At 42.8% G+C, this 26,509-nt stretch overlaps 1 protein-coding gene across 1 annotated transcript in view; it reads right to left on the bottom strand.

Annotated features, from left to right (window-relative positions):
- The window catches only part of pex5lb (peroxisomal biogenesis factor 5-like b), a gene marked incomplete at both ends in the record, with an annotated part of 43,115 nt that overhangs the window by 8,272 nt on the left and 8,334 nt on the right, over window positions 1-26,509 (bottom strand). The window contains 3 exons of the mRNA XM_080503065.1: window positions 1,404-1,634; window positions 4,524-4,641; window positions 10,455-10,550. Coding sequence (XP_080359191.1) covers window positions 1,404-1,634; window positions 4,524-4,641; window positions 10,455-10,550 — 445 coding nt within the window. The remainder of the gene's footprint in view (window positions 1-1,403; window positions 1,635-4,523; window positions 4,642-10,454; window positions 10,551-26,509) is intronic.

The raw sequence follows: 26,509 nt of genomic DNA, 5'->3' as shown, positions 1-26,509 counted from the left end.
TCCGACGGTTTGGCTTCACAAAGGTGTCTTTAATGAATAAATATTAATTTTGAACTAAACTTAGAACCTAAATGTGTATAAAGAGTCATGAGCTCTTGTTTACTTTGAATGGCACTCATCGCTTATCATTCTTTTAAGGCGGTATCTTGAGTAACTGGTAAAAAATTGTGCAGGTTATAAGAGTATTAAATACTTGAGAAACTTAATCACAACGCACCATAGCAGATTTTTATGTTTGAGAACCACTGATTTAGAGGGAAAAGTGCAGAATCTTTGTTCTCATTACAGTTTCAGAAGTGCTACATGTCACTTGATATTTGTGTTTGTAAAATATTGTTGTGTACAGCAGATTGTCAGTGCAAGTAAGATTTGTATTCGGTTTTTCGTGAAAAACAAGCGACTGCCTTTAAAACTTAAATACAACTGATGACGACATCTCTTTTATCCTTGTTTACACACTTGAATGTCCTTTTTAACCTTCGCCGACAAGGTTATGTTTTCGTCCGCAAGTATTTATTTATTCATTGGTTTGTATGTATGTATTTGTATTTATCACCCGAATTCCATGAAATGTTCAGGGATGATTCGTCATCACCCAAGAACCAATCGATTGCACTTCGTGACGAGAGACGAGTGACGGTTCGTACATCAGGTTTGGATCAGAGAGGGACAGGAAGTCGGACTCTCATCACAGTAAAATCTCAGATTAAAGTGGTTTTTGACTCGCGACTCGCTGAGCTCAGGGCTTTTAACAAAATGAGAGCGGAGAAGCGGATCGAAAGCAGGAGATCGGCTCCAGCGATGCCGACCGAACGTCGACGGGAGGAAAGTTTCACACCTTTTCTGAGGTCGTACAGACTTTTACCGGAACACAAATGTGTTTCTGTTTAGTGAATCACACCACAAGCAGGAGCACGTTTATTTCTATAGAAAAATAACTGACGTTAAAACCCAAATCTACATTTGTAAGAAAAAGTATGTGAACCGTTTGAAGGATTTGAACAAATTCAATTGTGATTTGTGAAAAATTTTGTCGTAACTTACTTCATTATTTATTTAGAAGAAACCTTGATAAGATGGTGGGGGAAAAAAATGCAATTTCATTAAAATATATATTGTTCCGAAGTGATTTTATCGGTGAAACGGAATTTTTATCTTACTATAATTGCTAATATGTCGCATCAGTCAATAAAAACAATATATTTAATCACGTCAGAAGAAGACATGTACTCAAGGGAAAATTACTCGCTAAATGCTTCAGTTGAATTTAAAATCTATTTTAATGTATTTATATGGAGGTCACAGGTTCGATTCCCACGGCAGGTGTGTCGCCACGGTGACCCCTTTGCTGATGATTCCCTGATCTTATGTTCCTAACGAGAGGAGCAAAACTCCCGACTTACCCGAGTCGAGCGAGATCCTCTCGGGCGTTCTGGGACTGGCGGGCAGGTGCTCCACCTCCACCTGGATCAGCTCCGTCTCGTCGGGTCGGACTCTGCGCCGGGGGCTCTTGGAGCTTCCCTTCCTCCTCAGAGGACTTCTTCTCTGGGCCTTATTCCCGCTGCCGCTGGCGGCGGTGCGGCCGCTCTGCCCCGGCTCGCTGAGGTCCACCAGGTCCAGAGCTGTGGACAGAACTGCAAGAGAACAGAAGCTGAACCCTCTTCTGTGCTCTGACTTTAGCCACACTTTGGAATTTCCTTTATCGTTTTTTTGGTTTGTTTTTTAAGCAGTCGGTTGTTTTGTTATTGGCACGAAGTCCAGAGCGAAGCGTTTCCGATATTTATCATGTCCTCGCTGTTAAAAGGTGCAGACGCATCAACGGGAACGCACCAGATAACGGCCTCAGCCGCATCTCTTATGAGAGGATTTATCCTCGTACTGATCAAATACACTGGAATGGAATAATGAAGCCAAGTAGAGACGTCTGTATTAGATCTAATACTCTAAGACATTTCCATTTCACATTCCACAGGGGGAGAAACTACGCCAGCTAACCATCACAGGCGCGATTAATAACACAAACCCCTACAGTCAAACTGGAATCACCATTTAAACCCAACAAGTGCATCTTGTGCTTGTGAGAGGAAGTAGGAGTACTTGATTAAAAAAAAGAAAAAGAAAACAACACTGTCACACCTGTTTGATCTTTACTTATTTCTGGTCTTTTGTTTCTGAGATGAGAGAGACAACCTCTCCACTCCCGTGCCGCCAAAATCTGAAATATTGCTTTTACTTTTCCTATATATAAAAATTCTAAATGTATAAATCATTCAACTGGACTTGATGACTGACTGAACAAACAACTCGACGACCGAGCTCTGTTGCTTTCAATACAATATTGCAGTGTTTTTCCACCACTGTGCCGCGGCACACTGGTGTTTCCGCGAGATCTAGTCAGGTGTGCCGTGGGAAATTATCCAATTTCACATTTTTTTCTGAAAAAACATTTGCTCTCACAGCCGCTGTCAGCTGTGAGATCAGTGTGTTGAAGAGTAATCATGTATAAATACTCTTTGCCAATAGATGGCAGCACAGAACTTTGCCGTTGAAATCGAAACTGAAAGACGTCAGACTCGTTAATCTCCACCTCCTGCTACCATCTTGTATCAAAGTACTGTGTCAGTGACAGTGATGGAGAAGTTTTTGAAAAGAAAGAATGTTAACCAGAATCTCAGCTCTTCATCCATCAGGTCCAGGTTTCACACTGAGTGAGTAAAAATTTAAAAAAAGAAATTGGGAAATAGTTTTTTTTGATTCCTGTTGATAAAAATTTGATGAGAACGACTTTATATTGTTAATAGAGGCTACAGAGTTTCACATTTTTTCGGGTGGTGGTGGTGTGCCTCCAGATTTTCCCAAACAAAAAAGTGTTCCTTGGCTCAAAAAGGTTGAAAAACACTGCAATATTGAAACAGTTTAAAGACCATCGGTGGATCAAATAAACCAACCGATCAACTCCGTGACCCATTAACCAACCAAACGGCTCAATGACCGACCAAATGACTTGACGACTGAGCCACCAACTCATTAGATCGACCGACCCGACGGCTTTCGGACGCTCTGTTCTTATTTAGTGCAACGGTTCAGACTCGTGTTTCTCTGGTAAGGGTCCGAGGTGCTTCTGGCCGACACTGATCACATGACAATAACAGGTCGGGGCGTCAGCGTGGCCCCGGGATCCGTTACAGTGGAAACGTGGCGCCGCGGCCGACGGTCCCTCACATCGAGTTTCACCTCCGCTCCGCGAGTTTTTATGTAAATCCAGGATGAGCAACAACATGACCTGTGTGTGTTTGATGCTGCTAACGAGGAGGAGGAGGAGGAAGAGGAGGAGGAGGAGGAGAAAGATGTGGACGGCAGGACGACACAGCAGGTCAGAGGTGTTAATTAATGGCCGCCGTACCTGCTGAGTCGGAGGTGACAGATGGGTGCAGAGGAGGAAGGAGGACAGGCAAGGACACAAAGTTAGAGAAACAGAAAAAAAAAAAAAAGGGGGGGGGGGGGGGGGCAAAGGGGACGTTAATTCAATCCCACCCCATCAGATGCAGGATTTTGAAATGCTAACAAGCTGGATGGTGTCTCTTCTCTTCAGCCTGCATTATTACAAAAGGGGTTTCCATTTTTTCCTCAAGTGAGTCACAGTATTTGCAATTCAATTCAATTCAACTTTATTCATATAGCACCAAATACAACAGTCACAACATTTAGTTTTATTTCATTCTGTGACGCTTTCCTCGTACCCAGAACAGCCACAGACCTGAAGCCTACTGATTTGTAGAGCTGTCACATCCTCCTCCAGGTCTTCATAATTTCAGAAAATTTGACTTTTCTAGCCTTTTGTTACCCCATTCCACATTTATTTGAAAAAAAAAAAATAAATCTAATATTTTCCATGAAATGCTCAAATATTTCATGTGAAACGTTGTTTCTATTGGATATAGAAAAAGGTTTATATTCAATGAGATCCTATTTTGTTTTATTTATGTTCAACACAGTGACCCAATGTTTTTTTTTGCTTTTTTTATATACATGGGTTGCAACCATGTCGATACCGACCTGAGAAGAAAAATCTGACTCTGTTGTTTTCAGGCTTTATTTCTCAATATTCAGGCCTAATATGCCACGACTTTTTCTTTTATTAGGTCTTAATCCATCATTATTTATTCTCTATGTTCATACCTATATTTCTATCATTTTATTGTCCATATTCTGAATTTCTACATTTAATAGTTGGACTTCATCATCCATGTTTAGATTTATTTTGAAGACATTATGGTCAACATTTACACTTAATATTCCGTCAACATTTACTTCGATTTAAGTAATCACTTAATATTCTAAATGGCTCAATAATTGAAGTTTAATGTTAATATTTAGATTTTGGTTATGATAACTCAATATTTAGACTCAGTTTCATTAAATTATGATATTTGTATTTTCCGAGTTACAGTTTTCTAAGGTGATTACAGACATTGCAATCGTGTGTGTGTGTGTGTGTGTGTGTGTGTGTATGTGCAGTCTACCTGCGGTGTTGGAGGTGAGCGGTCGGGTGGAGGGGGCGTCGCTGCGGCTCTCAGCAGACAGGAAGTCGTCGATGGAGGGACTCAGCAGGGGGCGACTCTCCTGCTGCTCTCCGACCAGCTGGGGGGGGGGGGATGGGGGGGAGGGGGGGGGGGGGGTGCACAAGAGAGCAGAGCGTGACTGACGGCCTCTGGTCAGGAGCGGCACGTCAAACACGACCTCACAACATTTAAGCCTAAACATGAAGCAAACGGCTCGCTGATCCATCGCCGGACTGGATGCAGCAGAAACAGACACAACCTGCAGATTTGATGCTTTTTGTTGACAAAAGTATCAGATCATCGTTTCCTTTCCTCACGCGTTGAAGCAGAGCAGCAGTGGGAGGTTGTTGTGTTCTTTATAAACAACAACCAAAAAAAGAAATAAAAAAATTGGGAATTCACCAACATGTGAATTAAACTTTTTTTTTTCCCCTGAGAAAACTCCCCTGCTGTGTTCTGGTGACATTTATCACGACACCAGCAGCAGAAACAAGTGTTCTAAACATTTTTCTTTACACAGATTTACACAGCTGAACATAATAATAATAACCAGAAGAAGAAGAACAATAAGCACAACAACAATAATAATATAATAAAAGATTAATTAATAATAATAATAATAATTATTATTATTATTATTATTATTATTATAACAACAACAATAATAATAGTAATAATAATAATAGTAATAGTAATACTAGTAATAATAATAATAATAATAAAAATAAAAATAATAAAAATAATAATAATAATAATAATAATAATAATAATAATAATAATAATAATAATAATAATAATAATAATAATAATAATAATAATATAAGATATATAAGAGAAGCAGAACTCAAATCTCATGGCTGAAAATGCTCACCAATGAGCAAAACCCTTTATAATTTTTGCACAGATAATATTTGGAGCAGTGGACGTTGACAACTCAAACGTTACAGTGCAAAAATTGGCGGTTCCATTCAAACATTTAGTAAAAAAAAAAGAAAAAAGAAGTGCAGCAGAGTTCAGAGGCCCTTGGAAATGTAGGTATCTCTAAAATGAGTTAGGAAAAAAAACAGAGTTTGGAAACCACTGGGTTAAAAGTAGAGAAAGAATTTTCAACAAGAGTGCCAATAAAGGAAAAGAAAATCTTGGCTGTGAGGTGGGCAGTCTAACTACTACACCACTGTGAGGCCAGCTGCTCTGATGGTACACTGCACTAATAATAACAGAAAAGTGGTGTTTTTTTCCCCCTTAGCCACCACTTGAGAGCGTTGGGAGCTGTGCTCAGCGAGACGTCGTCAAGGAAGTGAGGAACTGATGTTTTGAACCGAAGTGGACAAAAACTATCATGGCATGTTCAGTTTTACACCCTGAGTTTTGGTGGATACTTCAACGTCCCATCGTGCTTCATCCAAAACTCGGGACTCCTGCCTTGGTACGACCTGCATGCGGCTGCCAGACACGCAGCCTCGGGTTTAAGAAGTCTTATCTGTGGTGATCCAGCCTTCAGGCTGCAACTCTCTGAACCCAAACACCAGCACGTGCACGCCAACAGCCCACCAAGCACATCAGACGCAACCACGTGAGAGGAGGAGGAGGAGGAGGAGGAGGAGGAGGAGGAGGAGGAGGAGGAGGAAGAGGATTTAGTTCCCTTCAAATGTTGTTTGATGCCGCAGAAACCAGCAAAAACAGAGCATCGACTGATGGGAGGAACAAAAAGATGTAAAGTCGGAGATGAGGAATCAAACGGCAGAGCTTAACAGGCCCGTCACGTCACACAGGGATAATGTGATCAAAACAATGACACGATGCTAAATCATGGGGGGGGGTTTTGTGTGTATTTTTAACCCCACGCAGGGCGCGGAGTTCAGAAATCCATTCATGTTCACGGGCTGGTCCTGAAGTCACCGACACAATCTGTGTAAATGTTTAATTGATGTGAGCTGCAGCGAACAGCAGAGAGACAGATCTGAGAACAGCCTGGAGGAGCTTGAACACCATCAGCGCTCTCGTTTAATTATGCAAAGCATCCAGTTTAACCCCCTTTGTGACGATAATTACTTTGTACATTCGGGCTGTCGAGATTTATTTGGAATTCGTGGCTTGGAAAATGGTTGAAAAACTCAAGTTAGTGATTGCTTCTGCGCCTTTTACCAAGATATCTTGAGCTGTCAATTTTTTGGCAGTTCTTTGATATTTCTCTGTGTTTTTAAAAATGTGTAAAAAAAAAAACTACGGTACTGAATTATTTCTGAGATTGGGCGGCTCTATAGTGGATGTCCTGCCAGCCACTGTGAAGACATTTAATTATCCATTTTCATACATCATATTTAAATTATGCATTATATATTTATTACTCATCCTTTGGTTTCTCATGCTTCTGGAATTTTCCTGACGTCATGAGCGGTTTATCAGTTTTGGCTATAAGAGACGTGCACGTGCAAAGTCCCGTCACCAGTGACATGGACAGGAGTGAAAAGATTAAAGCTCTAAGTGCAAATGGATTTGGCCGCGTCCGTTACTGTCACTGCAGATAATCTGTTCAAAAAGATTTGCCATCTTTTCCTTAGAAGCGAATAAACAAATCTGCCTCCTTTCCATTGCAGAGCCGCCAGGTGTGCTCAGGTCGTTGCACGTTGTCATTACGAGGGAAGATTTACCACGTAGGAGAAAATATGTCTGAAGTCTGGCCTGTATTGAAAAACGTAGGCGTGATGGAAAAGAGTCGCCCCAGAATCACTTCCGGTTGCAAACTGAGATCATGGAGCCGCTGAAAGGAACTGATTGGAGGATAATGAGACTTTGTCAGGTCGTATGAATGAGGAAAATCAAGAAATCTTAATGGGCGTCACGCTGTTTAAGAACAAGGAGCTTGACAGGAATTTTAACTTGATGGGTAACTAGTCAACGGATTTTTTTTTTTTGAAGTTATGAAGTGAGATTTTTTTTTTTTTTTTTACAGTTTCTTGCAGCAGCATTTTGGCCCAGTTGACAGTTGAGGATGTGGGTTTACAGCCAGATGTGATCCTGTCACGATATACATACAAAATACATCTATATTACTTTAGAAAAACGAAAAGATGATGTTGTCTGAGATATAATTTCTTGAGGAAATGTGAAACTGAGGTAATTAAAAAAACCACAAAAAAAACCTCTTGGTTTCTCAGCTTGGAGTTTTTCCGAGACATGGAACCTGACTGGACTGGCTGATGATTTGGCCAATAGGAACAACAATATAGGACAACGAAATGGGATCCAGAACAGAACCTTGCGGTACACCTCATGCCGAATGGAGTGCATGTGAAATGGTATATGTAGGACAACCAGTGGCGAGCCAATCTGAAAAATGTGAGACATTTGAAACATGTGACTGAAGTAGGTTTGAAAAGGATTCACTACTCTGGAAAGCTCCACTTATCCACAACCAAGAAGTCAAATTTGCAGTTGTGATGGAGCACAGGCCTTCCATCTGCACATCTGGAGTGAAGAAGAGTTCACAATATCACCTGCTGCGGTTCCCTATCATGTATTCATGCTGCGATCACTGACATAAAAGCTTAAACGTCATTAACGCCACATGCATAACAATGCATGGACCTCTGGAGACAGAGAAACAGAGACTTGCCTTTCCCTCCTGCGTAAAACAAAGCCTGATGTCAACTTTCTGTGTCCCACATTTTAAGAGCCACAGGCCGATATGAAAGGTATGTTTCAGGACCTCGCAAATATGGCCAGAGTCCAAAAGCTCAACACAGTAAAAGACTTGGACTCAGAGAGTCTTACTGTGAAGGGAGAGTACCGAGTACTCCACCGCCGTATGAGCGTCAGGAAGTATTAACTGTAATCTCAGGCTCTCAGGTCAAACGCTGTTACCATATAGTTCTCAATCAAAGGCCAACTACAGCCTCCGCCCTCCACTAAGAGGCCTCCTGGGAAATGTAGAACAAAGTAAAGGTCACGTTTAACCTGATCGCAGATGAATGCCGAGGCTCTTTAATCCTAATCCACACAGATGTGTATGTCCATGGATGTGTATGGAACGTGTTTGCATTTAATCCCGAGACGGGAAGCAGCGCCATCTCACCACGTCAACGTTCTCCGTCCACTTCTACACCAAACTCAACCAAAACTCGAGGAGTTCTTGGCTCCCGTCATATTTTAGTTATTGAAGTTTATGGAGCCCACGTCAGTGTAGCAAAGTAATACAACTTAAAAGACCCTTAATCGACGGATTCAGACCAGGTATGAGAACTAAAGAGCAAAGAGGAAAAACCTCTGGACAGTTCTGCACACAATGCAAAAGCTGTGTTTCCGCACAAACACTGTAAGGCTCGAGCCATCAAACCATAGTCACATTAACTATTGTGCTCGAGATCAGATGGAAATCACAAACTAAAAGCAGAGCCTTTGACAGGCAATGCATGCAATGGAATAGCTTTATCATTTGTACGTACAAAATGTATATTTGGAAAAAAAATATTCTTAATTCCGGACACAATAGCCTTAGCTTAACCGACATCTTAGCCAGTTGCGATAGAAAGCACCATAAATAAACACCCAGGACATCAGTGGGAGCAGAATACACCGACTTCCAGATTCACCTGCACCAAGATCCAATACACACGAATGGCTCCTGCTCCACGACGTTACAGACTTCTGGATACAAAGAGCTCCGATTTTTGCCCGAGAGCTTATTGTGATTGACGAGGGTCTAAACTGCGTGAGGGAAATGGTGCCGCGGGTGGAGAACTTTTCCACCTCCGGACACAGTAACTTTAGTCTTCGTCCTGCGTCCATATGTGATTTACAGGGTCAAGAGTTGGTGAAGGTCAAAAGGTGAAGCAGGCGCTGGCGTCAAGACGCAGAGGCCTCGGCTTCCCCCTGTGTCTTATCCTGATAAAAACCACACAGATGGTGAGGATTTAAAAAAAAAAAAAAAAAAAAAAAAAAAAAGCAGCTAGTATATTGTCCCAACTGCTGATGATGCACATCTGCTGAAGCACAAAGTAGATTAGTTGGAAGTACTGGGGAGTGCTCAGTGCGCCACCAGTGTCCAAGGATATTTGTCATCTGATGAAAAACCAACGCGGAGCTTTTTCCAAAAGAAGCAGAGCAGCAGTTTGTTTACTCTGCATTCTGTGGCGCTGCCTTGCAGCCTCTGGAGACAGTGAACAGAACAAAGACGCAAGAGATTACAAAAAAAAAAAAAAAAAAACTATTTAGTGAGAAATCTATTAGCCAGTCGCGGGAAACATTTTTGAGATAAAGCTTTTGTGTCAACAAGAAACATCCGCCGGCACAAAGGGAGAGTGAGAAAAGAAAAGATGGGAGTGTTTTAAAGTGGCCTGTAAAAATGCGCAGGAACCTGCAGGAAGACCTCCCGCAAACTTCGAAAAACCAACGGCGGTGGAAAAGCGTCGGAAACCAGCAGCAGTCGGTCGGGAAGAAGCTTCGACGTGGATACGGGAGTCGCTTCGAGGTCAAGTTTGGCAAAAGCTGACAGGGAATGTTGAGCAGATTACATTCAGAGCTTGATCGTGGCGCGATACCGACTGCTGGACTTCGTCATTAACAATGAGTTTTAATTCAAATTGCCACAACCTGCAACGGTCTGCTGTGGCAAAATGGCTCAGTGTTCGGAGAAAGTGGTTTGTGGATCCCCCCTCCTCCCCCCCCTCAAACAGGTGATCATTAACATACTATCATTTATGACAGGATGATAAATCGTAAATTAAAAAGTGTGTGTGTGTGCGTGTGCGTGTGTGTGAGCAGAGTGGAAACCAAGCATGAAGCTGCACAGTTGAACTTTGAAGCATGCAAACAGAAGCGAGGAGAGGTGAAAGAAAAAAAGAAGAGTCTGAACAGTGCCAGGTAACAAACGAGCGTGGTCGTCATGCCAACCTTGGTTGTCACGGTGAGGAGGGGGTTTCCTTCAGAGGAGGCCTTTTTACCAGGAAGCTCCTTCAGCACCATGGCAACGACCCTTTCCCCTTTCCCCTACAACAGGCAGATTGACAGGTTCATTCATTCATTCGTTCGTTCGTTCGTTCAGATTCACTCAGTCACACGGACAGATTGACATCACTGTCAGGATCAATCAGGTTCCAGTAAACAAACTATCAACAAATAAGAGGCTTTTTTTTTTTTTTTCCTACGTGAATTTAGTGGTAGATTGTGTCTATTCTAATATGTGAGTCACAAGTTTAGACAAGCGCAACGTGTTTCACCTTCTACTATTTCGTGTACAATTCCAGTATTTAATGTCTTTATTGAACAGTCACGTCACAGAGCCGCTGGAAAAGTGAATAAACCCTCCGACTAATGACTTTTCTTCTTCACCGTTCTGCCGCTCGCCTCCGGGGACCGTTTTCACCACGTTATTTATCTCGGGCCTCCTCTGTCTCCACAGTTACATCCAACCCGTCTATGAATCTCCTCTAATGACTGTAAAAAAAAAAAAAAAAAAAAAAAAAAAGCTTACTGGAGTCGGGAGGAAGAAATCATGAAGTTCAATCGGTGAAAGCCGTTGTGTCAGGTGCGCGCACAGACCTCGACATTTGAAGATAAAGCAGAGCTACTCAGTTATTCAGTTACGAGATCTCCAAAGACCGCGCATCGCTGAATCGCTGATGAGCGTCTGACAGGAAGCGAGCGGCGCAGTCATAAACACAGCCGAGTCCTTCAATCCAGGCCGCGGGGGTGACTTTGCAAAGCGCAAGAATTACAATTAACTGCAATTTGTCAATGAGAGGAGCTGCTACTCCTAATTCGTGCTGTGGAGCTTGGTGAGACTTGGCAGAGATTAAAACAAAAAACAAAACCGAGACCCCGATCTGAGCAGCTGGCAACTCGCTGCAGTGAAAACTCAAAAGACATTTTTTTGCCGGCGGAATTGCATCTCACGTCAAACTGGTACTGCGAGGGCGAGGGAACAAGCACGGGGGAAGGCCGCAGCCCAAAACAATGGAAAAGTTTGAGTTTCCTGTTTCTCATTTGTTGGTGTGAATATGTATGAGACCACTGGGCTTGCTTTGGTTTCTCAGCACTGCCATTCTCCACAGCCAGGTTCACTTCATAATGCTAATAATAGAAAGTAGTGATAAGGTAGAACTTGAGGCGGAGAAGGTGGATCAGCAGATATCTCGCTGGCCTCAAAGTGTTTCACGCCGTGAGGATGAGTCGTCCGCGCTTGTGAAACCTGCTGCAGGATTGTGTATCTCTGTGAAATGTAGAGTTTGGCGGGGGAAGGTAATTTTGAGCTGCTTTGCCTCCTCAATGCTAAGACTGATTAGTATAATGGATGGAAGAAGGAATGGCGAGTCCAGCACTTTATCCTCGAAGGTAATATTGGTGTGTCGACTGAAGCTCCATAGAAACTCATACAGAGCCTGAAAATAGAAGTAAACTCTCCTTAAATAAAGAAACGTCATTTTGTTTTATCATATCCTGGGTTCACTTGAATAACTTTTTATTGAAGGCATGAATGTTAGAATGGTTTACGTGGTATACGTTACACTCATTGGGATCGTCCATACTTGAGACTTATTTCGCTGCTGATTCAGTCGCAATTTATGGCAAATTAAAAGATAAAATCAGCAAAGTTCAAAGCTTCCGTGATGGTGGCTGAAATAGTCCCATCTTATACGACACGGCGGCTCAAGCAAATATCACGTCTGACCAGACTATTTCTATAGCCTAACCAATATTTCTATAGCCTAACCGATATTTCTATAGCCTAACCGCTGCATCCTGGAGGAGCTCAGAGCGGTTCGGCTTTTCAGCATGATGGGCAAAAGGAACTTCCAAGGCTCTATGAGAAACCTTGACTACATTTTTATTTTTTTTTATTTTTATGTCCGCTAAGTAGAGATAGTCATCAGCATAGTTGGTTTTATAACAGTGTGTTACAACCTAGTTCTAGTTCAGCTGCAAGCCTCAGTGGAGGTTTTCTCTACAGTCAGACAGAATCAGAACATAAAACATACATTAAGCTTTCGGTAATGACTGAGGTTTCACGTGGACTAGTGGTTAAATACCAGAACCAGGACATGCTTGTTTGAGCAGAGCAGTTGAGTGATTGTCGTGTTTTGTCTGTTGGCACGTACAAATCCCTCTGTGGCCACGAGCCAATCTGGATTTCAGCACTGAGCAACGCACTTCAGCACACGAACTGGAACCCTCACAACTGAATAGAACGCAAGCATCTCAATAGAATTGATCCATAGTGTCACTGGTAATAGAAGCTAGCAACCAGGATCTAAACACATCGACCTGCCCAGAAAAACAAGTTCTAGAACCAATCACGCCACTCACGGAGGAAACAAATCAATCCAGGAGTCGATTAGCTTCAGAGGAGGCTCTTCAAGAAATGGAAAGGAGATGAACTGCAGATGCACGGAGTTCGGCTACACAGATGTGGCCAACATTTATGGATCACATTCACAAACAATGAACTAAGAAAAAAAAAAAAAAATCTATCTATAAGTAATCTGAAAATCATCTATATTATACATTTCTAAACACAAAGATCCATAATCTTTCAGGAGTCAAGTCATTTTTAAAATCTCCAAAGACACCACGAAAACAGATGTGGTCGAGATATAAAGATCTAGATGCTCGAAGCAGGAGATCAGTTCATTGAGATTTGTCATCCAGATGCAGGGTTCTTGCAGATACAGCGAGTCAGACAATATAGGCAGGGGTATGATCAACATACAGGCATCTAGTCCCTAGAGTCAGATATATAGGAGCCTGAAACAGGGCGCTAGAAACAAGACACAGGCTTGTGATGCAAATACAGGGATCCGTAGACGAAGCTACGATCAAAGGAAGGCGTCTAAATATAAGTATGTGAACCAGACACAGGAAAATGATGGAGCTGCAGGGATCTGGACACGAGACACACTGAAACGATCCAGACGTGGTGGTCAAAGGCATGGGATCTCTAGATGAGACACAAGGATATGATCCAGAAACAGGATGTGGTCTAGATACAGGGATTCAGGTCTCCGATCCAAATACAGAGATCGAGAAGGAACACTGAGGATATATAATCGAGTCACAGGGATCCAAACAAGACAAAGAAGGACATGACCCAGTTACTGGGATCTATACGCAAGGCTTCGATCAGATAGAGGGACTTGGATGCAGTGTGTGGACCAGCCTGACAATTGAAAAAACGAACAGATGACGCCTGCACTTTGCTTGTGTTCCCGCCCCTCCTGAACGAGGCGTGGCGGTCCGGGCGGAGCGCCACGGGTTTCCCCGGGTGAGACGGTCCAGCCGCCGGGGAGGCCGGACGGCTGAACCTCCTGCCACTCAAGACGACAGAATAATGAGCCTTGACAGGCATCTGCTGGCAGAGAGACGAGCCGATGGGGGTGAAACGTGCCTCGCCGAAACCCAGCAGGCCGGACAGCTTTATCAATAAAACATCAGCCCGCAGTTTTATTATTAGAATGCAGACATGAGCCGCGGACGAAGGGATGAGGGACGAGAGCAGAGGCTCCACATTTCTCCACTCCCGGATTCGCGGCGGCGGTGGCGTCGTCGTCGGCCGATCCATCAGATTCAAAGTGGCGAGGCAGACCCGTCACATCTGTCTGAGCTCATCTGTCGCAGCTTCATCCGCACTCCACATCTCCTTTGCACTCCATCACGGCTCGGTCGTCTTTGTCTCTCGGTGAGAAACTGTAGGCTCACGTTTCAAACTGAACGCAGGTCACACGGCCCCCGCCGGAAACTTCGCCGCTGGACTCTTGTGGTGACGTCGCGCAATACGTAACATTAACATTTTCACCGTTTCTTTCATATCACTACAAACTACTATGTTTCCGAAGCTTCTGCTTGCAAGTGTCTCGACTGCAATTGTTTCCAACGACTTCATTTCTACTGCGTCGTTCCATTTACGGCGCGATCACTGCACTTTGTGTGCATCATATTTATACTCCTTCTACTGCACCTCCACTCGTGTGACGTCTCTGCTCTGTGCCTTCATGACTGCATTTTAATTGTGCTTCTGTTCCTAATGAATCTTTACAATGTTTCTTTGAGTCGTCGTTTCTATTGTGTTTCCTCTTAATTTTTTTGTACGTTTATTTCTGCGTATAGACTCTACTGTGTTTCCGATCCATAGTAATTTTCTGTCTCCAGAATTTGTCTTGTGTTTTTAAAAATGTTTTTATTTCTACTGCGTTTCTGCAACTGATTGTGTTTGTGTTCCAACTTCATTTCGACTGTTGAATTTTTCACTATTTCCATGTATCTATTGCAGCTGTGATGGCCGTTCTATTCAGTCCATTACATGTCAAATGTCACATTTCTACTCATTCTTTTGTGTTTCTAATGTTGCAGTTCTGACGCATTTGTACTTTGTCTCTTTCTCCCGATTGCACTTCTCTTATATTTCTACTTTCTCTGCTGCGATTTATCGCGCCTCTGTTTATGATTTATTACATCTCCGTGTTCAGACTTCTCAGATTTTACTGCATTATCAGTCTGCCTCTTACATTTTAACTGTGGTTTTGCATCTGCAGGTTATAAAATCTCTGTCTGTCTGCTAGTAAGATATCTCCCAAACTAAGGAGTGGATCGTCAAACAAATCGGTCCACAGGTACATTTTGATCAGAGGAAGAAGCCATTACATTCTGGTGGTGATCCACACCAAAAATATTTTTTACAAACACTTTCATTTCGCAATATATTGTTTTATGCTTAGCCTGTCACTTTAAATGACAAGTGCATTGTGGGAAATTGAGTCATAGCATGTTTTGGTTGTGGGAAGTGTCGTTGGTGGACTGGATTCCACAGTGGAGTGGAAAATGACATTGGTCACAATTTGACCCCCGACATTAATGCATCTGTGGAGGTCACACGACGCAACACCTTTCACAATAAAGGTGTCCAATTTATGTGAAGTGATACTTAGGACATGTAAACTCAAATTTTTTTTCCAGATGATGGCAAATTGTTTTAATCCCGAATAAAAATACAATCTCCAGATCCAGATATTGTGGGGTTTTTTTCTTTTTTGCAAATATAATATCTGATTTCCTTTAATATGTATATTTCAGAATAGACTGGCAAATTGTTGCAGATACAAAAGGATCAAAAGAAGGAAAGACTTTGACATTTGTCCATATCTGCAGTTTAATATGTTACGGTTGACCCCTCAACTGAAATGACTTTGACACTATGCTCTACACAATGATATTAAATAAATCGTACAACAGTAAAAACAATAAAACATACCAGCAAGTGATAAACAATATACCAACAATGGTCAGGGGAAAAAAAGCGCACGTCAACACTTGTAGACCAGAGTATTGATATATTGCTTTATTTAAAATGTATTATAATTTTACAGTCTAATTGCTGTGCTTCTGTGTTTAATGCTTCTGCATACATCATGCTTCCCTGGCGCTTCGATGATTTAGATCGTTCCGACAGTCCATATTGTGTTTTTCTGCATTTGAAAGAACGAAAACAAAAGGTGTCAGCGGATCGGATGAAAACTGAACTTATCCTCCCACCCGCCCTCTTTTCAACGTTCCTCTCTTTTTTTCCCCCACCAGGGGAGACGTGTGTGATGTTGGTGGAGATGCTTGTTGGGACTAAAAATAACCTGCCGTTGTGCTGAGCAAACAGTCCTCCGTCAGCAGAGTCCCGACAGAGCTGAGCTCAGTGCTGCTGCAGCACATCCACCTGCTCGGCCTGCATCCGGTACTACTTCACCACTACTACAGTACTACTACCGGTACTACTGGAGGATTACAAAGGCAGCTGTGCTGGAGTAAACTAAAAGTCTGCACGGATTTGATGGCGCCGCGAAAAACTGATTGAGGTTACAAGAGGAAATGCACCATTTTCTGAATCTATAGAAGACCTGTGAAGTTTATATCAACTATCTTGTTGCCTTCAGACTAAAAAAAACAAAAAACGTATGTAAGCAACTCGGCCCCTGTGAAAGACCTTCATGGCCGTTTGTCTATTACCACCTCCAAACCACAGCTCGAATAAAGCGTTTTCTGTCTAAACAAGCCACAAAAAACTAATTCAGGCTTTCATTTTCATTACTGTAACAACCTTTTTACAGGTCTTAATAAAAAATATATAAATAAATAAAATCAATCAGGCAGCTTCCACTGATGCAGAAGGCTGTTGTCCTTACAATCACCAATAAACTGGACCAGAACACACCGGTGCTCAAAACGCTGGCTTCCCGTGGGTCGAAAGTTCACAAAATGTTAAATGGCCTTCGATCAAAACATATGGAAGGCGGTTCGGCCTACTGTGTGTTCCCGGAGCCAGAAGCAAACAAAGTGAAGCAGCATTTCGTCTCTACGCTCCTCGCTTGTGGAACAAACTTCACAAACGCCTGAGGTCTGTTCAAACTGTCGGCTTATCCAATTAATTTTAAATCAAGGCTGAAAACATCATTGCTCACTGCAGCGTTCTCATGATTTTAACACAATGCTCCCTGTAATCACCCTCATTTCTCACGAGTCTAAATGCATTTTGATCAGCTTCATTTTTAATTCTTAACTATTCATTCTCCCATTTTGATTGCCTTTTGTCCTTTAATTGCCCTTTTTATCTGTCTTGTTTGTTCTATGATTCGAATGTATTTATTTAGCTTTTGTGATGCACTTTGAATTGCCTCGTGTAGAAACTTGCTTTGGTTTGGCCCGTTGTGGAACGGCCCGCCTTTAGTGAATTACTCAGATGTGACGTGTTTGGATTGTCTGTCGTTTGTCTTAATGGGAAATGGACTTGGCTCCTGTCGTTGGCCATGCAAGGTACTCCACCTCCGCTGGGAGCCTCCTCAAGGACACCTCGACACATGGACAGGGTGAAATGGGGGATGGAGCCGCCGTCGTCGGGGTTGGAAAACAACTCAAGTCTACCAACTGATGCAAAGATTGCCTTGAATGTGCGAAAGAAAGAAAGAAAATTACAATCCAAAGACGCTGAGAGTCACTCGCAGCTTCATTGTGCAACTATACTTCAATGGGTCAATAAGTATATCCAAAAAAAGTAGGTTTTTTTAAGTTTAGTTAACTTTTTTATGACGTAAAGCCGCGTCTCAGAATGAGTTGCTGCATTATTTGGTCATGATCTGGTTCTTCTGACCTCCTCTGGTCCACCTTGACCGGTCACTCCTGAACAAACTGTTCTGCATGTCACATGAGCTCAGAGGCGCCGCGGCTGAACAAGACAGACTGTGTCTGGAAACAACTTGCAGCCTCCTGCCTTGATAAGTCATGTTTCAGAGGCAATTCCAGCCGTCTTGACCTGGTTCAACCAAGTCTTTAAATTCAACAATGCGAAGTCTCTGGCGGCCGGTGTAGACGATGGACTTTCAGGAAAAGACAGAGCCACGGGGAGGACGGGGTGGACGGGGTTACCGACGACCTCCAGTGAACGATGACCCCCCGCCTGTTTGTCACTGGAAGTGAAATAAAAGAGAAATAAAGGGTGCGACTGAGGAAAATGTGCCAAGGACAGCGGCGGCCGGGGCGGCTGACGGAGGAACATCAGACCCCGGGGAAGCTTAGATATTTATATCCTCCAATGGTCGAGCAGCATCACTGCTAATTAATCTTGTATGAGAGCGTTTCCCCCTGTGGCGCCTTCACCCACACTGTAAGTACAGTACAGGGCCACCACATTGTGTAAACTCAGCTATTTTAAAAAGGCTGTTTATGAAAGAAAAAAAAAATCCCACTTTAATTTTCAATTTCAAATAGTTTGTTTGATTTGTCAGCAATTGAGTTTTGAATTTCCAAATCGTACTTTTTTTTAATGGAAGGGGCAGAAAGAACAATAATTTATTTTCTGTTTCTTTTTCCATAAATTCAAAATAAGTTTACTATTCACTTTTAACAAATATTATATCAACGACGTACAAACACACAATCACTTACAGTAGTTTTCTTAAATATTACCCTTTTTTCTCCATTATTATGACCACTGTAAGTATTTGAATATACTTTATATACAAAATATATATAGACTAAATACATCTCATAATTCCATTTTTCAGATTCATTATTAGTTGCATAAATTCATCCAACTTCTATACTGCTTCATCCCGTTGCAGGACACGGGAGCGGACACACCCTCGGGTAAGATACACCCTTGACAGGTCGCCAGTCCATTACCGGACAAACAACCGCACACACTCACATCCACACCTCGTGGCAATTTAGCTTCACCAATTAATCTCATATGCGTGTGTTAGAACTGTGGGAGGAAGCCGGAACGCCCAGAAGTAACACGCCAAGATACATGTAAACTAATCAAAATCTATTAAATCGAATGCTGGCAGATATAGCCACCGGCGCTAACAGACTAAAATAAAACGTAAAAAACAATATCGCAACATCTGTCCATCTGGCCAGAAGAAATTCTTGTTGCCCTCCTCTAAAAATGAAAAACAATGGGACCAAATGATTCAAACCGTTTCTGGAGCAAAAGTTCAGTTTGTTTTTCCAACTCGTGACTTGATGGGATTGGTTGACGCCATTACTCATCCGGTGTCTTCCAAGCATATTAGGAGCTTGACGATGGAAAACTAACCGACCACATCTAATGAAAGGTCGGGGGGGGGTGACGAGGCGTCGTCAGCCATCACGTTTTAAATTCATCTCCAGACACCCGGGGTCCATTGAGCCACTGGGTCGGGCTGCGTGACGCGGCTCTCGGCGGGAACAGCGGCGTCACTCCGGTGGATTTGTGAAAACGTGGGACGTGACCTTGCGGCGGTGAATCTGCCTCGTCTTCTGGAACAACATGGCGGAACAACAACTGCAAACGGCTCCACTTAATGGACTGAAAACCAGAGAGTCCCAGAGGAGGCTGGACGTGTGTGTGTGTGTGTGTGTGTGTGTGTTATTGTGGCTTTTAACCCACACGGCAGAGGTCTGACTGGAACCACTGGGATCATCGGTGTGGACGCCGGTCCCACAACAACAACTGAATATTCACGCATTCATTAATATTTATGATGAAACATAACCTCTGTGACTGTGGCCGGAATGAAATGAAGTTGCCCTGCCACAGAAAGTCTATGTGCTCCGTTAAAAGGCGGGGGGGGGGGGGGCATTAGCGCATTGGGGTGCATCCGGGTCCGCTTCCACCACTTTGAAAGGCCCTGCTCACCTGTGACAAAAAGTATGGGACAAGGTTCAAGACGGTTGTACTTTTTAGCTTAATTATTCATAGGCGAATTTCGGGCGTAGTGCCAAATAAACTGGAGCACCTTCTCCACTTCGCATTAGAGGTCCACCAGCCACGACCCACTGGGAAGAGGCTCCGAGGTCGGCCCGGCACCTACTGGAGCGAGATTATATCGGCCGTTTGGCCTGGAAGAGGCATGGGGTTCCCTGAAATAGCTGAAGGACACTGCAGGGGACTCTATGCTCCCCACACTACCAGTGTGACCCCATGTGGACTAAGCCTCAGGCATCATTAGTCTGAATTGACCTTTGGCTAAGCCCCGCCCCCTCCTTGTTACTGTAGGGAACTCGGACAAGCCGTCCAAGCTGACTGCATGTTTTCAAGTCAGCTGTCAGTGTAGAAACCAAACTGCAACTTTCTTCTTCTTTTTGGTTTTTTTTTGAGTGGGAATTGTACGGACTAGCTGGAATCAGCAGATGGTGGCGGTGCAACTTCGAACCCGAGTGAAGAAGAAGAAGGGCAACAGTCATCAGGGACGAAAAAGCTACTGATAAGTGAGAGAGGGAAACAGTCATCAGGGACGAAGAGAGTGGCATTTGCATTTTAAAAACAAAATATAATGTTTGTCCAAGACCGGGCAGTTGGTGGATGAATGCTATTGGTTTGTTTGTGTTGAGGGGCGGAGCTTTGGTGACGGTAAATTAGAGTGATCATGATAACAACTGCACTGTCCACTGTGTGGACAGTATTCTCATATTATTCATATTATTATACTGTGTGGACAGTATTCTCATATTATTCATAGTATTATACTGTGTGGACAGTATTCTCCATAATGTAGAGAGACAGAATCATCAAATTAACCAACAATAACAGTTTGTTTCTTGAAATCCGCTGTTCTTCCTTTCCTGAGCTGAGGAAACAGAAAACCACTCTACCGGGAGTCTTTTCTCTATTTTACTGCCCAAAGAGCCAGTTTAGCAAAGCAGTAGAGAAAGTTTTGTCTGTGCATCGAGGAGGCATCCAGAGGTGAGCCAAAAGCATAGGAACTACGTCTGCACAAATATTATCAGTCAAAAGGTAATCGATTACAGTTGCAGCTCTTTGACATTTTGCGAGAATAGTGATACTGACGTAGGCTTGTCTAAACATTGTGATTGTGGCAGTGAAATATGAAGGAGATATTGGCTGTCAGCACTGTGTGAGTCGGTTTAATGACTTATTCAGTCATTAAACTTATCTGAAATTACATCTGTTATGTCTGCTGTTCGCTCCAACATATTCACAAACTAATTACAAGAAGAAATAGCCACAAAACAGCTAAAACAATGGCTTTTTTTTCTTCTTTTTTTTTAAAGGCTGCTCATGCTTTCTCATGTGGATTTGTTGGGTTTTTCTCTGGAAAAAGTATCTAGAGAGGACGGTGTTGTATTCGGTACTATAGGAATAAAGTTGAATTGAATTCATGCGTGTTCTTTTATGTTTACGTCAAAGAACAAAAGGAGACCTTATGGCCAGCAGTAAATTGAGCCCCGGCGACTTCACAGAGGCCGAGAAATAGAAACAAACTCTTTGCTTTCTGAATAAAACAGCTGATGAGGACTGTAACGAGAGAGAGGTCACATATCTAGATGTCCAGAATCAGATGAAATCGGATTCCCCTTATTGATCTGCACATGCGTGCGTCTGACTCGTGTCAGACATGATGACTCATGTCTTTTATCTGCTCGGCTCACTTGGAGCCGCTTTATCAGACGAAAAAAGAAGCGTTTTTTTTTACCCGCAGACCCCGATCCGCCATCAAACTTTTAACTGCCTTTATTATGTAATACAGCACGCGGTGCGACTTTGGAGTCAGGCGAAAATAGCTGCTGTCAGAGGCTTGCTGCAGGTCGAAGCTGGCCTCACCTGAATGTTTCCCCTGACACGGCGCCGAGACTCACGCATAGATAATGAGCGCAAACATGCAGGCTCATCTCACATTCTCCCGTCATCACGCCGAGGAGTTTCTGCACGTCTGAAACCATCTGTAAAATGTTAATGATGAGAGGGGTCTCGTCATTCCTCCATTTGTCCGTCCGTCCTCCATACCATAATGAAACCACTACGCTACCAATATGCAATATACATTAACGATGGAAAGTGCCACGGACAGTCACAGTTGAATTGTTATCCCAGGTAACGCTGAACTGTAAAACCACTAAAGTCCCAGGAGAATATGGACTGTGAGTCGTGACGCTCTTGAGGTAAAAAAATAAAAAATAAAAAATTTCCCCAAAGTTGGAGTGGTTTTTTTTTTTGTTTGTTTGTTTTTTTTCAAAAATTTGCATTTTTACTCGTTTCTATGGAGACAAAAACAAAGTTCCACCTTGACGTCTCTGGTATTTGCTGGGATTAGCCTTCATTGGTAGGTTAATGACAACATTTTGCATCACAACTTTGCAATAGATTTCCACTCGGCGACAAGCACGCCAACCCTTGGTGTATTTCGTTGATCAAAAAATAAAAACAGAAACATATTTTCTGATAAAAGACCAGTAATGCTCTACAGAAGAACGATCTCGGGGTTCTGCCACCTGATTAACTTCTCCTTTCAGGATAAATGGAATCTAGAATTACATTTGCCATAAGACTGCAACAGAATGTGTTCTTGAAAAGATGGGAAAGATGAATCAGGTATGTTTAACCAGTCCTTCCATCTTTTGTATAATGTGAAAGAGTATAGTTCTTCTCTCAGGTTCTTGCCGGTTTACTTCATTTTTAAAGCTGTGTTTTTATTTTTTTATATCACAAGTTTCCACACGTTTCCACTGCTCTAGGGCGTTCAGTGATTTAGTTGTAAGGTTTTATAAAGAAACTGTATTATAATATGGTGGAAGGACCGATTATTCATCTCTGTATTATTTATATGGGTTAAGATATTTTGTGGAGATTCAACTGTAATGTACAAATGAATAGAAGTGAAAGGTAACTTGGACCCATTTCGCTCCAGGGCTCCTGCCTTGACTTTCATTGTTACGCAAAATATTCACATTTGATCTGTGTGTATATTGTATGAGAGAGAGAGAGAGAGAGAGAGGGAGAAATGGAGGAAAGAAGAGCAAGAGACGCGTCCTGCAGGTCAGCTTGCTTTTATTTATTTTTTCATTCTTCCTGGCAGATCGGTTGTGTGCATTGGAAATTGTGTCATTGAAGGAGGTTTCCTGTGTTCGTTGATGGCAGAACTCATAGTAAAAGCATTTACGTTGCACATTGAGTTGTTGAACAGCAGTTTGGGCTCCATGCTGGGTCCCTTATGCCGATGCTTAGATCTCTTCCGCCTCCCGACTCAGTACCCTTATTAAATTATTTACTATAGAGCCTTTAAAGGTAGCGATGAAATGTGCGCATCTCAGTAAAGTTTTATATCTTGGAGCTTTGGGAAGAAACGTGTTTCACCATTGCGTTAAAGGTTAAAGGCATCACCTGGTATTGTCACGTATACAATCTCCCATAAATTGTATTTAAATAAATTATTAGAATGTATTGGAGAAAAAAAATAATCTAATATAGAGCTGATTCTGACCTGTTTTCAAAGCGAAACTTCCTCCCGCGAGAGAGCATACGAGATTTTGACTGGCCGCAGGATAGCGATAGCATAGCAATAGCATAGCGATAGCAGTCCTTTTCTCACACAAAAACTAAAGATACAAAACGATGGTGGAGCCATAATACAAACATCCACGCTGCAGAGAAACGCACCCCGGAGATTTGAAGTTATTTGTAAATCACGCGGTTCTATTCTAGTCCCATTAGCGGTTAGCCTCTAGCGATTAGTGGCTAAATTTAAAAGAGGTGGGCTTATTGAGATTAGCCTCCCGTGTTGACAGCAACATGGGCGCATAATCAAAACCTCCCATTTTTGCGTGTGCCCCCCTTGTGGGCGATTCTTATCAAAAAGGTGAAGTAAACCGACGCAACTGCTGCTACAGTCAGACTGAGCAATAAAATAGGCGTGGTGGCTGAATGTGTATTATTGGTTAGTTCAAATTCATGAAGTAAGTGAGAGAAAGTAAGTTGGTAAGTTAAAAAAAAAAAACCTGCAACTTTCTCCAAAGTCACTGCCAGAAAATGTGTTGGAAAAATAGAAGTCCTGGTTGGGTGGGTGCTGAACCACTGCCTCCACCCGTGCGCTCCCCCTCCAGCAACAGAAATACCACCTCACTGCACGCGGCGAAAACCCGCTGGCTCTTCAGAGTGCAATTAGAGCTGCAGGACGCCGCTCTCTGATGCTCTCAGCCTCTTCACAGGAGCTGCTTCATCCCTTCATCCGCTCACACCAACACCGTCACCAAGGTCAGACGTGCCCTTTCCCCCGCAGAGCTCATCGGAAACACTCCCAAAATATTAACGGTGGGTGGGGGAGGGAGGGGAGGGAGGGGGGGGGGGCTCATGTTTTAATGAGAGTGAGGAGTCGGAGAGGACGAACCCCTTCCCCGGCTGTTATTAGAATGATAACAGCCTCCTCACGCTTAATCTGCGCCGTGTTTGGAAGCCCTCCAACGAGACAGTTCGATGTCATACGACTCCGAAATCTCCCCTCTCATCACTTTGGTTCATTATCTCAACACTGCGGCCAGTAGGGTTGCGCTGATCGAGTCTGAGTCTTCTGTTCCTGCCTTTGCCAAAACACTTCCTCCCTGGAGGCGCTTTACTTTGGCACCCCCCCTGGAAACAGAGAGTCACTCTGGAGCTTTGAGTTGCTCCTGGAACGTTTCCGCCGTCACAATCCATCAGTGGGCAATTTTCACTCTGGAAGATGCTATGTTGCTCGGCTGTATTCCAAAAATGCCTTATTGTCACTGCTTCATCGGAACAGGAAGGGGTTTGGAGCGTGAATCACTTATCTGTAAACTCGCGAAGACGTCAACCTTTCATGGAAATGTTAATTTGGCATTCATTTCTACGTGCACTTTTCACAGCGGTGATATTCCTCAGTGGGAGGGGCCTCTTCGGCAGAATGATGCTCGCCGTCAGCGTCAGGCTAAGAGGAAAGCCATGATGACCTTATGGGAGGAGGCTCCAGCCACGACATGCTTAGACTTTAGACCCGTGATCAGAAGTTTGCAGGTTCGAATGTCACAGTCAAGTCATCACTGTGGGTCCAAGAGTCCAGAGCAGTGGTTCCCAACCCTTTTCTTCTCAGTTTCAAACTTTAGTTCGTCAGTTTTGTTTTGTTTTTTTTAATGGCAAAAGTTACCTGCAGCTCCAATCTTGTCTATTGTTTGTATTCCATGCAACTCTCTTAGTATTCACTTTTCGACAGATTCCTCTTTCTCTTTCGCCTGAAGCGCTGCGGTTTATAGTCCCACTGCTCACTTTGTGAGTTTATCTTTGTACCTATCGGAGACATTTTTTTAAATGTCTTTTAAGACATTATACACTTGTAATGTAAATACTTAAACATAGTTCTGGGACAGAAACTAATTAAAAACCTGTTGTGAAAGATCAAGTTGGCTTCACGACCCCCCACCCCATGGATCTTGGGAACCACTGTCCTGTAGCACTGCAGTGGCCACCGCATCCTAGAAATAAGATGGGTAAAGGCGGAATAAAGGATTTTCCCAAAGGGGATTAATAAAGTATGCTTTCTGTCTCTTTTCTTGTTTGTCACAAGTTGTCCTTCACTGCACCCAGACAAAGACACAACAGCACACTCACCGACAATTTAGAGACAGCAAATAACCTCAAACGATACAGAACACGTGAAATAAATGAATTAATGAATACGTGTTTAAAATATTACCACTTGCGACGAGTCTATTGGCAATAATAGCTGGTCTCGACTTGCTCCTGTGAAATAGATGGATTTTTCTCAATAAAAGTGCCTTGAGATTGACTGCTGGTTTTAGGTGCTATATTAAAAAAAAAATTTAATGACCCACTGGTTTGAATCAATGCAGTTCGACAAAATGTCACTAAACACAATGAATGAAATTGCTTCTAGGTAACAAGATGGAAGAAAAGTGAACATAATTTGCAGCAGCATGTTTTCTTATGCAATATATTACATGGAGCACTCACAAAACATACCACAGTTATTTGAAGCTACAAAAGAGGACATTCTGTCGCGACAATAGTTACTGACAATAATGTACATTAATAGGAATGAAGTGGATTAAGCGTCTGCTAACAAAGTGTAAAATGCAGACTGCAGGACCAAGACGCCCCACGCCAGGAGTATTTTCCATCTTCTATTCCGCTTTATATAGGTGGAGGGTGCCAGAACCGATCACAGATGACTGTAAGTGAAGGAAGGATTCACCCTGGACAGGTCACCAGTTCATCACAGGTCAAACACACAGCGACAGTGGAAGGAAACCAAAGTACCGGCACAGAAAAGCCCAAATAAGACTCGGCTCTGTCAGCGTGAGAAATTTAGGAATAGTGTTTTCACCACTTATACAAGTCAAAATCTGGAGGTTCCTTTATCAGGTGACAATGTGACGGGAATAACTCGGATCTGTCAGCGTGAGAAATTTAGGAATAGTGTTTTCACCACTTATACAAGTCAAAATCTGGAGGTTCCTTTATCAGGTGACAATGTGACGGAAATAAATGGAAGTGGGAAAATGTGCAATCGAGACTATAACGAGGTCGCATGTGGTAAAATGCATGAATGTACGAAGAGCTGATTTCAGTGTGCCAGTGACAGTGGATCGCCTTCATCGCTCTAATAGTCTATAAGTGACAGGGAGCCCACAAACTTTTCTATCATCTGCTTTTAAACATTCAA

The sequence above is a fragment of the Blennius ocellaris genome (assembly GCF_963422515.1).
Source record: "Blennius ocellaris genome assembly, chromosome: 10".
NCBI classification, from domain to species: Eukaryota; Metazoa; Chordata; class Actinopteri; order Blenniiformes; family Blenniidae; genus Blennius; species Blennius ocellaris.
This window is presented reverse-complemented; position numbering and strand designations above follow the sequence as displayed.